At 38.4% G+C, this 13,088-nt stretch overlaps 1 protein-coding gene across 1 annotated transcript; it reads right to left on the reverse strand.

Moving 5' to 3' along the window:
- Positions 1 to 46: 46 nt before the first annotated feature.
- On the reverse strand, positions 47 to 9,966 carry LOC127835571 (polycystic kidney disease protein 1-like 2). The gene is made up of 5 exons (XM_052362007.1): positions 9,781 to 9,966; positions 2,649 to 2,819; positions 1,786 to 1,946; positions 644 to 783; positions 47 to 111 (listed from the first exon to the last, which is right to left on the reverse strand). Exons 1-5 carry the CDS (start codon positions 9,964 to 9,966, stop codon positions 47 to 49), a joined length of 723 nt encoding a protein of 240 aa, XP_052217967.1.
- Positions 9,967 to 13,088: the final 3,122 nt, after the last annotated feature.

The raw sequence follows: 13,088 nt of genomic DNA on the forward strand, positions 1-13,088 counted from the left end.
AACGAGGTCTTGTAATTGTACTAACCAAAAGATTTTTAAAATATGCTTACGGAGAGATACAAACAAATAGATTGTCATATATTCGTGTACGGTTTAATGCAACGAAACTGTCTGATAATAATAGTATTGGGATTCTACAATTGCTGAAATTTGTGAAACCACAATTTTCAGTTCAATACTATTTTATTAATTTTACTAAAATATATGCTGAATGCATAATAAAATGAAATGATGTGCGATTCCTATTGTAATTTATAAATGATGCTGCACGGAGGACTTTTGCTTGTTGATGTTGGATAACGCATACACAAGACAGGAAAAAAACAGACACTTAATGTTTAAATTATCACACCAAAACACATGCTCTTTTAATTTAATGATATTCAGATTTAAAGCATGTTTACGGTAATTCAATCACAATGAGCGATAGAGGGATAAAACGGGGTTTACAGCATGTGAGCTAAGATTCGTCCCAGATTAGGGACGCTAATAAGAGACTTCTATTAAACAAAAAAATACAACAAAAGCGGACAGTATCGTCTCTGATAAGTCTGTGCGGACTGCACAGGCTAATCTAGGACGACACTTAACGTACATGCATCAAGCCCCGTTTTCTCAGAGCAAGGATCATCTATTGTTTTACCGGCAAGCATCTCCTTGGCGTTCCTGATAAAGCGTTGGTTGAACTGGTTAATATTCTCCGTCTTACACACCGGAATTACGCACTGTAGCAAGCCGTCGTCTTTCTCGAGCGCCATCCAGCGCTCCGCCTGGAATATGAATCTGCGAACAAAAGAATTGTGAAAAGGCGGTTAAATGAATGTGCGATTAGTGTCGTCCCAGATTAGCCTGTGCATTCCGCCTAAACTGGATTTTTGCTAAAAAGAGACTTTCTTCAAACAGAAAATATCAAAAAAAGCAAAAGTGTCGTCCCTGGTAAGACTGTGCGAAACGCACAGGCTAATCTTGGACGACACTTTACGCATATGCAGTAAACCCCTTTTTTACAGAGCATGGCCTATCTTAATTGTTGTTTTTCATTTGAGTCAAAATAATTATTGAAGAGTGGAAGTTCAAAGATACATAGGGAAAACTTTCTATTGATCAAACTGTCTGAACACTGCACCTCATTAATCGAAGATTTTAATGTTTCCCATGCGGTGCTTATTTTGTACGGTGGCTTATTCCTGCCAAATAGATCTTGTATTAGCGGGTTTGAAGGTCGACAGCGCGCCAGATCCACACATTTATTTACCAGAACGACACACATTTTGATTAAATTCATTAATGTCGTTTCGGCTCCTATTTTTTCTTTTTTGTCGTTCTAAGAGTAAAGAGTCGTGGGGGTCGGGGAGGGGGGGAGGTGGTCAGGGAACTTCTTCAAATCCGCCAAACCACATGAACGGTATGGCAGAAATCGGTCACAATAGTTTTGTTCAACATGAACAATCAAAAGCTATTTGTCAACAGTATATATGTGTATGCAGAATCTTTAATTTTAATGTATGGCTTTTATTGTTGAATTTGTGCCGCATTCTGTGAAAACGGGTCTGAATGCCCTGTGCTGGTCGCTAATCAGGGACGAAATATTTCGCTTTTATTGAATTTTTCGATTACAGGAAGTCTCTGCTGAGCGGAAATTTAGTTAAGGCGGAAAGTGTCGTCCCTGATTAGCCTTTGCAGATTGCACAGATGGCTTATCTAGAAGGACACTTTACACATATGGATCAAACCCCGTTTTTCAAGATCGAAGCTAATATGAATATTGTAAGCGCTTATACGAACGTTTCGTTTCTCTGCACGTCCTGCACCTCTATGCGACTCAAGTACCAGCCAGAGTGCTTGCCGCCGCCCGAGTTGTCGTGCCAGATTAGGATGTACTCCAGGTCTCCCAGGCACATCGTCGTCGACAACAGGAAGTTCAAGACGCTGCCGTTCGCAAATTCCTTAAATCAGCCACACATCTTTTTCAGAAATGTTATCTTAAAACAAGCATTTATTAACAGTAATTCATAAGTCTATGTCTTTAAAGTGCTATTACCGCGGTATTTACGAGTTCGAGTTAAGAAAACAATGTCTTCAAACAAATCAATCGAATATGTTTTATTAAATTTCTAATATACGGAAAACCTCAATTTTGTATTATCTCAAAAATGCAGAATGAGAAGCGTATGTCTTGCAACGAACAAACACAAACACTCAAGGATAGGGTAAAAAGGTACGCTCATATATAATTTCTGATTGCATCACAGTTATTCATCAAAAAGAAGCCAATGGGCAGAAGCACATACATTAAACAGATTTTGTAAAACAACAACAACAATACAATGACTGAGAACGCCTCTACATAATCTTTATGTAATCATATAAATGAGCATCGCCCCGGGATAACAGGGTATAATGCTTGTGCTTAAAGTGCCGTCCCAGATATGCCTGCGAAGTCCGCGCAAGCCTATCAGCGACGATACCTTCCGCTTTAATGAAATTTTCGTTTAAAGGAAGTCTATTATTAACAAAAAAACAACAGTCTAAGCGAAAAGTGTCGTTCCCGACTAGCCTATGTGGACTGCACGGACTTATATGGGACGGCAATTTACGCATATGCATTAAGAACCGTTTTCTCGGAGCAAGGCTGAAGAATTGCTAACCTTTCTTACGCCATCGGAGAGCTCCCGGACCTGTGTGTCCATAACCGCGCTGGAGATAACGAAACACACGCGAGATCTCGTGCCGGCCCCTGGGCGGATCCCGGTGATCACCTTGATGACGTAAAAGTAGTCGTCCAAAGAGAAGTTGTCGGCTAATGGCGTCACGCCCCACTGAAGTTACACCGGAAGTAATATGGACCACTGTACGTTCATGCAAAATTATGCGGATCCCTCCTTAAATTAGGTAGATTATATCTTGACGGTACCTATTTACAGAACAACGAATAAGTAATTTTCCGAGTTTGTCCAATATTTCAAAAAAGCAACAGACAACATCTGAAGGAGCAAAACAAAAGGACATACACATAAACAAACTATAGACAATCCCATAATTGACCGCCGCCATATTGGCTATTACGTGACCCGCTGCCTTGACGGTACTGAATAATCTGGTAGACTACAGCGTTCAAAGATCTCGCAATAAACAAAGGTTAGAAACATGAATGAATTATACTTCACATCGTTAAAAATAAAAGTTGACACAATTATTACAGATTTCTTACATATCTGTCTGTGCAACAATATTCAGTGACAACACGTAATGTTTAAGGTCGAAATAGCTGGGGGTTTAAAAAATCCTTTCAGTTATGTCTTTGCTTAAAAGACAATTATTTCTTTATTGAATGTAATTATTCGAAGATGATTTTAAAGGTTACGTCAGCATCTAAAGTCTGAAGTAAACTTTGTGATTTTTAGCGTTATAAGTGGAATATGTTTAGCGAAACTTTGACAGATATAAGACCGAGGTACACAATTGTATTGAAATCAGAAATCTGCCTTTGTTTAAAACATTTTTATTTCTTTATTAAAAATGTCTACAGTTCCGGAGATACTCATTAAGAATATTTATAAGATTCAAGACCGACGCAGACTCTTTTATTGAATAGTACAGATCTAAGTTTTTTTTAAACATTTATTAGTTCGTTATTAATGTTTCTTATTTAAGTATAATTTTAAATGGTAATGCAAAAATCTTTAGCCGAAATAAAGTTTCTGATTTTAAATAAAATTGGTCCGGAAATATTTATAAGCGAAACTCAGTAAGATTCCAGGTAGAAGCAAACTTTTTTTAATTAAAAGAAACTGGTTTTATCTAAAACTTAAGTGTTTTTTATTAATACTTTTATTTAAAAATCGCTTTCATGCTAAATAAAAAGTCTCAACCCGGAAATGAATTTTGTGATTTCAAATGAACTAGCACAGGAGATATTCATTAGCGAAAATGTGTAAGATGTCAGAACATTGTCAGAGTTGGGGTTTTTTATGGCCTGGGGCGTAGCCCTAAGGCAATAGCAATGATACAAATTTCTGAGACAGTCAGAATTGGCTGGCTGCCAAAACCGACGAATGAATGAATTCCCAAAAGTCCGATTTACCACTTGGCGGTAATTCATGCGCAATCAAAGAAGTGCTTCGCAGATCTCAATAACCCGCCTTGTAAATACAGAACATCACTATATAATATGACAGTGTCATAAAACGTATAAAATAATATTATTGAAGCAAAATTGCTAAGCATTGGCTACGACATCGTTTTTATTATTTTTTTCATAGTCATGCGAGAATAAGGTTCTCACTTGACCGTCTAGGCCGAAAAGATACGAGTGTCTACGGAGACAGAAAGAAAAATTTTCTTCTGATACATTTTTTGAAGACATTATATTTGGTATTTATAAACATATTTTAAGATATTGTTTTTATTATTTTGCGTTAACGAGACATTCAAGAAAAAAGAAAATGAAAAAAAAACAACAAAAAATATTCATGATCATTCTCGGAAGTTACCGGATATGATATTTGACAGATCGAACGCGCAAATTGAGCGCGAAAAGTTCTACGCGAGACAACGTACACAATCTTTACACCGTTCTTTATCAGGGTAAAGGCCCAGTCTCACTATGATGCCGGCGGAGCCCCTTTGCATGATCCGGGATCTAACGGGATGAACCGGGGCTCTACTGGAATGAACCGGGGCTCCATCGGGGACGACCGGGATGAACCGGGGAAAACCGGGGCTCCACCGGGAAAGTATTAAAATGTTTAAGACCTCCGGGATGAACCGGGAGTCACCGGGAAGGACCGGCAACGACCGGCGCGGCACCGGGAACAACCGGGATGGCGACGGGAACAACCGGAACGGCACCGTAGCTCCAACGGGGCCCATACAGACCCCGGAAGAGCTACGGCAACGCCCCGGTGAATGTCGTTAGAGTCCCGGTATAGCTACGGTATATAAGAGGCGTTGCCGTAGCTCTACCGGGGTCTGATGCCGGTATAGACACGGTGAGTGCCGGCGGTGTTACGGTATACCGGGGCTCTGCCGGCATTCACCGGGGCTCAATCGGGGCACTACCGGCGACAACCGGGGCTATGCCAGGACGCTGCCGTTTTTCACCGGGGCACTACCGGCGACAACCGGGGCTCTGCCGGGGCTTCACCGGGATAAACCATAGCCAGTCCGGATTGACCGGGACTCTGCCGAGCTGCTGACCGGCTTCAACCGGGGCGGCACCGGGACATAGTGTGACTGCATTAAAAAAATTCTACGAATCATTCCGGTCCTCGCCGGTCGACCGGCGTTAGCAAACCGGGATGAACCGGGGCTCTACCGGCAAAAGTGAGACTTGGGCTTAAGTGGATGTTCTTTTGAATACACATTACAAAGGAAGTATGAGTGTTTTCCTGATCTGTTAATTATGTAATAGAAAGCTATTTTAGGCTATTGAAAGTGATTTATTTGACGCCAACAATAACAGTTTTTTTGCGGCCATGTTGTTGTTGTTGTATATCTTCACCGCCTATGTATACGAACCTCTACCAGATCTGTAGAGTTGAACAAAAGGTTATCGTTCCCACAACCAGTATCGTGTTGTCCTCCACCGTCTATGTACACTGTAGTATATACACAACTATTGTCTTGTCTTACAGTGTCTGAGCTTCTGCACTCAACCGTATACATTCGGACAAAGGGAGAAATTCGGACAAAACATCGTTAATGCATTTTACGTCACACTAAACCTAGCCCCAGGCCTTCAGCGCCTACAGCGCTTTGATTATTGAAAAGTGCATATCTGCTTTTGCCTTTAACTTTATTTTTATTTTATTATTTAAATAACATTTTAATGGTAAAATCAAAGTATATTTCCTTTAAAAGGTTTTTGTGTTGTTCTAAATATTAACTTAACTGATTTAAGTCTTTATTTTATTTTTTTTAGTAATAAATATAAATTAACGATAGAAATAATCAACATGACACATATGGAGCCTTCAGTACAATTAAATAGTTCCACAAATGCTCGATACAGTCCATAAACGTATTTATTTCTTTGTTAAAATTTTAACTTTAAAGTTTAGATTTAAAATAAATACTTAAAACTCGAACAATATATGTGATGTTTTTCTTCGTTAATTACGGATTGTCAATTAAAGCAAGATAATGGTCTTAAAGAAAATCTGCACGAACGCATTTCCTCAGTGGGAGACGATGTCCCAAGGACGGTTTAAAGTGTTTATTGATAAGTCTGTGACATCACATTCTGCACACGTGTAGATTCCGTCATTATGATAGGATACCATGCGTTACCTTCAAATAACATGTAAAATGACAATCAATTCCCAATTCATGTTGTATAGCTCTTAAAAATGCAGATGAACCTTGTTTCTATAAATCATCAAATAACTTATTAAAATAATTATTTTTTAAACGAACTATTGCGTGATGATCAAATCGATAGCATGAACTATTTAAATATTCTAATATATTAAATAGAATCGCTTCACTTCCTCTTATTGTTCAGGTACCTATACAAACATATAGGTCGCTGTATTGTTTTTTAATACCGTCATGGCGGCGCGTGCGAGTATTCAGGGGCGGTAATCCGTGAGTTATCGACTTCTGGGATTGTCTATAGGAGATACCATATAGTTAACGAGTACGTATCTGATAAAATCGAGATTTTTTAAGCATTTAAATAATAGGACGATTACATTAGTCGGAACGTTTTTGATGTTGTGTTAACTTGCTGTTCACGCTTTGATCGCATACATGGAATCAACTCGTAATCTCATATGTACATTCGGGGCTGGCTGTTTTGTGATAGTGTAACCATTTTAATCAATGCACCCAGTGAAGAATCTCGGTGGGTGCAAATGTGTTCGTTTTTTATTTGTTTACTGTTTCTTTAACTTGAAATTTTTGTTAAAAGGTTAAAGTCTTTTGAATTTAAGCACTACTTCATTAAGTACAAGCATGTGTGAATAGTTAGAAAAGTCTATGGATTTTGCATAAAACTGCATGTGCCTTATACATCGATAGGTGATGTAAAGTTTCGTTTACAAATGCACGTTGGATTAATATTTAAATGAGCGAATAAATTGTTTTCATTGTATGCTTCTAGAAAAAAATGGTTTTCGAATACATTCATATTAACGTAATGAAGAAAAATAAAGGAATAAATCGAATCCTTAATCAATGTCCGCGAATATATAGAAGAAATTTGTTGGTTTCGGTAGCATATCAAAGTTTATTCACGGGTGATCATAGTAATTTATATTTTCACGAGAATTAAATTCAGTATGCTAATCAAAACAAACACATTTTCTTTTCATGTTATGCTTATATTTGAGGTTTTGTTAATTTTCCCAATTTGCCGCATAAAGTTTCCTCGTGGGGTGCCCCAATTTTTAGAACACACAAAGAACTTATTAGACAAGAAAATAGTTATGTTGCATATACTGACGTAGTAATTTTTGTATTCAACTAAACTCAAAGTTAAGAAAGTGCTCGCCATGTTTAACAACAGTTCTACGACTCGTTGGATTAATAACACATAACTGGATTGAACTAGGAACGCAAACATATTTCAACAGTGTACTTGTGCTAAATGGTTTCGCTATCAAACACTGTCACTTTCTGCAATAAGACGGATTCGCTTGTTTCAGGTTAAAGTTGAGTAGTCTCCCTTGAATGAAAATTGAAAATTGAGGCTCACCATGGGATTATTTGGAAGTAGTTCCAGTATCTAACTGAAACAGTGAAAAAATATCTTCTTTTTTTTACCTGTTAAAAACAGTGAAAAATATCAATTTTAAGTCACAGATAATTCCTTATAAACTACTGGAAAGCATAAAATAAAAAATGTGTCATTTTATTATACCAGCAATTCTTCATTCCACTGATCAGATGATCATTTCAATCAAATGCCAAATACATTAATCAAAGTACTGACAGTACTGATGTGACGATGCTTTTAAAGAGGATGGATATAAAAGCATCAATTTAAGTTTATCTACATCACCAAAATTGTGTATGTGGGTACGAAAATTTTGGGTACGAAACAAAAATGGGTACGAAAATTGTGGGTACAAAAATTATGCCAGAAAAAAATTGGATAAAAAAATTGGGTAGGACAAAAAAGTGGGTAGGAAAAAAAAGTGGGTTGGAAAAAAAATTGGGTACGAAAATAAATTTGGGTACGAAAAAAAATTGGGTACGAAAAAATTTGGGTACGAAAAATTTTGGGTAAGAAAAAAAATTTGGGGGTACGGGGAAGTAGTACCCGTGGGGAACTTGACCAATTCAGCGAAACTGGGAGGCGGGTTACATTCTCGATCAAATATAACAAGAAATATCTTTAAAAAGATATTCGACGTGTATTTTCTGCACCACTTATCTTAAAAAACGTTCTGTTACAGTAAAACGTCTGTGGGTTATAACATTACGTTTCAGCAGATATATTCAAAACTTGACATGATGTTTAATTACACCATGCCCTTAAATTTCACATGTATATCATACCAAACTTTATATTTCGTTGTTTTCTTTCCTAAGTTAATGATGTCGTACGGCAATAAGTTCATGATAATTCCCGAAAGTAGGTATGAGCACATAGTCGTAAGAGTACTTGAATACGTGAGTTCGCCCATGAACACATGGTAAGGTTGACTAAATCTCCGCGATATGACCTAATATGTGTTTAAAACAGCAAACAATATCCAACAAACGAATGAATTATCAAACATAGTATGTGCACTGATGTGGCTCTGTAATTTCTGTTTGAAAAGTTTATTAAATATGCAAAATGAGAGCGAGTTTCATAGATATTATATGGCTATTATGCTGTTTATATACCATACTCGCTACAACGTTTACAAATGGCAGGTTTGAAATAATTCGTTTTCTTTACACTCATGATCGCGTTAAACGTTGATTATTCACGTTTTCATTCGCAATCTATTTACAGAATCACTACAAATGTCAAATATAATACAGAAAATGCATAGTTGTTTCATTGGTCTATAGACATATAATGGTTTCAATGTAACTGATTTAAAATTAACGTTTTCAAACTATTATTAAATCTTTTTCCCAGAATATGCTGTGCTATTTATAGCTGAGCTTCTTTTACCTTTATCAATTATAATCAGCGAGGTATGCCGATTAGAAAAATCGAGCTATTTCAATCGGACTGGCTCGGTCTTTAACATAGGTCGCCATTGTAAAGAATGTTTTCATGGTATGATAACTTAGACGAGCTGCTTCGCAGCATCGTCAAAAAGTAATTTGGCTGTTGAAAAATACGTACGTTCCGTTGCTTAATCAAATCTAAAATTGTCAATAGATTGGAGAAATCATTACGCAATATAGTATTTCAAGTATGCCACAAAGCAAATAAAGACAAACCGTTGAAAAAATGATTAAAATTTAGTAGCTCACTGGAAAAACTGGGTTAAGTGCATGTGTATAAAGTGTAGACCCAGATTAGAAAGCATGTGTGCAAAGTGTCGTCCCAGATAAGCATGCATGTGTCTAAAGTGTCGTCCCAGATTAGCCTACATGTGTGTAAATTGTCGTCCCAGATTAGCCTGCATCAGGTACGTCACTTTCCGTCTTGACTTCCTTAAACGAAAAATTTCATAAAAGCGGTTAGTGTCGTCCCTTAGTATACTATGCGGACTACAGAGGATAATCTGGGACGAAACTTTTACGCACATGCATTTAACCCGGACTTCCCAGATCGAGGCTCAATTAAACTAAAAAGAGAATGATAGTGGACATTTATGCCTTTCTTACCTTCAGCACATCCAGTCTGTCCTGGCGCCGGGTCCAGACGATGACAAGCGCGTACATGAGCAGAATCATGATGAGCGTGGCCATGACGGCGGCCTGGTTAAGGGGAGAGAACTTCAAGAACACTGTGCTGAAGTCGATCCTGTTGGGAGCCACGTGGAAGGAGTTGGAAAACGTCATCTTCTTCATGGCTTTACAGTTGCATTTAAGGTCACACATTTCGAGGAAGTAATCGCTCTGAGTGAGAATTAACTTATTCATGTAGATACTTATTGATACTCACCCATATTAAAGGCATACGTTTATTTGATCCTTAACAGAACTATACAGCGTATCCGTTAAATATACGATTGGGATGATGAAATTCTTTATAATGTTGATTGAATGAATGTGACTCCTGCAACAAATGTTTAGTGAACATATCTAAGGATATGTATATCATGCGTTTATGTAGTCTTGATGTTTTAATGTACCCCTGACGTTGTGTCTTACAATATGCTGAGTGTACGTGAAAGAACATAACTTACATCACACTCCCTTCCGCTCCACTTTAAATTAACCTCGTCCCAAATGATGCAACCAACGGCCACGACGGACATGTCGAATGACGTTAGTTTTACGTTCGTGGCGTCAGTGGAGCGACGTGTCCTAGCACCGGTCTGATTGCCTGGAATAAATAGGAGTATAAACTTTATACAAATATATATATATATAAACTATAAAGGCATTTGCGTTACGTGTTGTCACATATGAGCATGTGCAGTCCGCATAAGCTAGTCTGACACTTTCCGCCTTAACTGGATTTTCGCTTATAAAAAACTTACTTTAAACGAAATATTCCATTACAGCGGATGGTGTCGACCCTGATTAACCTTAGCGGAGCGCACAGTCTCATCTGGGACGACACTTTCCGCACAAGTATAAAACCTCGTTTTCCCAAAACAATAAACACATTTCAATCATATTGGTTCAGGCAAAATGAAAATAAAAGCAAATATCAGCCTACGTGTAACTGACAGAGCACACGGCAGCCTACGTGTACCGGACAGCGCACACTGCAGCCTACGTGTACAGGACAGCGCGCACTGCAACCTACGTGTATCGGTCAGCGCACACTGCAACCTACGTGTACCGAACAGCGCACACTGCAACCTACGCGTACCTGATAGTTCCAGTCCCAGACACAGCTTGCAAACTCTAGCGCTACTCTGACGTTCTTCCGGAGTGAACTTCGCCGACCAGTTGGGGGCGGAGAGGACCTTCTGAGAGTTAAAGTTAACTCGACTGCAGAAGCCCTATCAGAGCGAAAGATAAAGTGGCATTATATAAGTGCATATAGTATCATCTCAGCGGGATGAGAACTAAACACTAGGAATAGGTAGTTGTGTGTGTGTAAAAGATCAGCCAATGTGACTTACGCATCGATTCCAAACTTCAAATATCTTCACTGTGTGGAAATCTCACCTTAAATCTTGGCAATTTAACCTACATGAAATCAATATATAAAGAGATTGTATTAGCTGCTTACTATTTATACTATGTTCAAATTACATATATAAATATGGCACGTGCTCTGGGAGAGCTTGGCCTCTCTTTTTAAGAAAACTCGAGTCTAAACGAAAACTGCTTGCACCAGGTTAGCATGTGCGGCGTTCGCAGGCTAAACTGAAATGACACTTTACGCACATGCATTAAGCCCGGTTTTCACAGAGCGCGTCTCATTTGAATCACTTTAAGTGCATTCTAGTTTAGTCGCCAGGCTCTGTTCGACACGTGACTCCTACCTCACATGCCAGATACGCCGTCGATAGACTGTATGCCGGGGGCGGGTCCGAAGATTGATGTAGAGGTCATCTTCGGGGGCGTCGATGAGCACCTTGTGGTAGGTGAACATCCCTGAAGCGTCCTCCGGGTGCACCAGAGCGCTAGCGTTTATCGTCGTAAATGAGGCGCTAGCAACCTGTGCGAAGAATAGCTCGCCATTATGGAATGCACACATGTTTGTTATTAGTTTTTGCAGATAATGTATAATCTGTTTCGATTTTTTAATATTTACACTAGAAAAGAAAAATCAGAAAAAAAACTGAAATAGCGCTAGGTTAAATAACTTCACGGTACAACCATTTTCTGAAGATTATTGACTAAATGTGCCCCAGTTTTTACTTCAAAACCTTACCTAAATCCATGAAAGGATATGTTATTTGAAAGACTGTTTAAGTTTGTTACCTTGTGAGTTAAAGTTATCCGCCCATTTAATTGGCCGGGCGCATTTAGGATGAACGTCTTCTGCTTTCCTATAAAAGCAGACGGTCGGCTGTCATCGATGAGCATTGACGTCTGCTCGCTAAGCTGAAATAAACGTTCCAACACCAATAGAAACAAGGAACATTCGGTCAGTATTCATAACGGTAACTGAAAACAAAAGAGCAAAATTATGTAAGCTCTCTTGCATATACCATTTTCCCTTAAGGCCAGATATGCCTCGTTAAGTCTGTGGACCACATCTTTCCGCTTTATAAATCATGTCATTTTATGTCACAGTACATGGAACTCAGATTGTATACATGCACATCTGCACTTCTGCGTGATACGAGGAAGTTCATGAACTTACGAGAACGGTCGCCCTGCTATTGGAACTCAATGACATATGTTCCATGCTGATGATCGTGGTCGCTGACTCCAGGTTCTGTTTCAACAAAGCGGTAGCCATGTCCCTCTTGAGCTTTGCCGTGTTGCCGCCCTCTCCGTACTCCTTCGTGCAGCCGTCACACACCAAACTCTCACTGTCATCGACCAGGTCTTGCTCGAACTCTCTCTTAATTACATTCAGTTTGGTTGCCTTAATATAAATAGATTAAAAACGTTCTTCACTCCACTCATTTTGATTGCCTTATTAGAAATAGAATAAAAGCATTCTAAGCTCCACTCGGTTAAGTTGCCTTTATACAAATACCGGTAGATCGAAAGCGTTCTTCACTTAACTTAGTTGGGTTACCTTAATTGAAATAGAACGAAAGCATTCCACTTAGTTTGGTTGAATTAACAAAAATGCATTTAAAGCCTTCTTCAATTCACTCAGTTTGGTTGAATTAACAAAAAATGCATTGAAAGACTTCTTCAATCCACTCAGTTTGGATGCCTTAATAGAAATATATTGAAAGCCTTCTTCACTTTACCGAAGTTTGTTACCTTAATAGAAATATATTAAAAGCCTTCTTAACTTAACTCAGTTTGGATGCTTGAATAGAAATAGAAAGGAAGCATTCTTTACCTCGACTCAATTTAGTTGAGGTAATAGAAAAAGACTTAAA

This window comes from Dreissena polymorpha, chromosome 6, assembly GCF_020536995.1.
Source record: "Dreissena polymorpha isolate Duluth1 chromosome 6, UMN_Dpol_1.0, whole genome shotgun sequence".
Lineage (NCBI taxonomy): Eukaryota > Metazoa > Mollusca > Bivalvia > Myida > Dreissenidae > Dreissena > Dreissena polymorpha.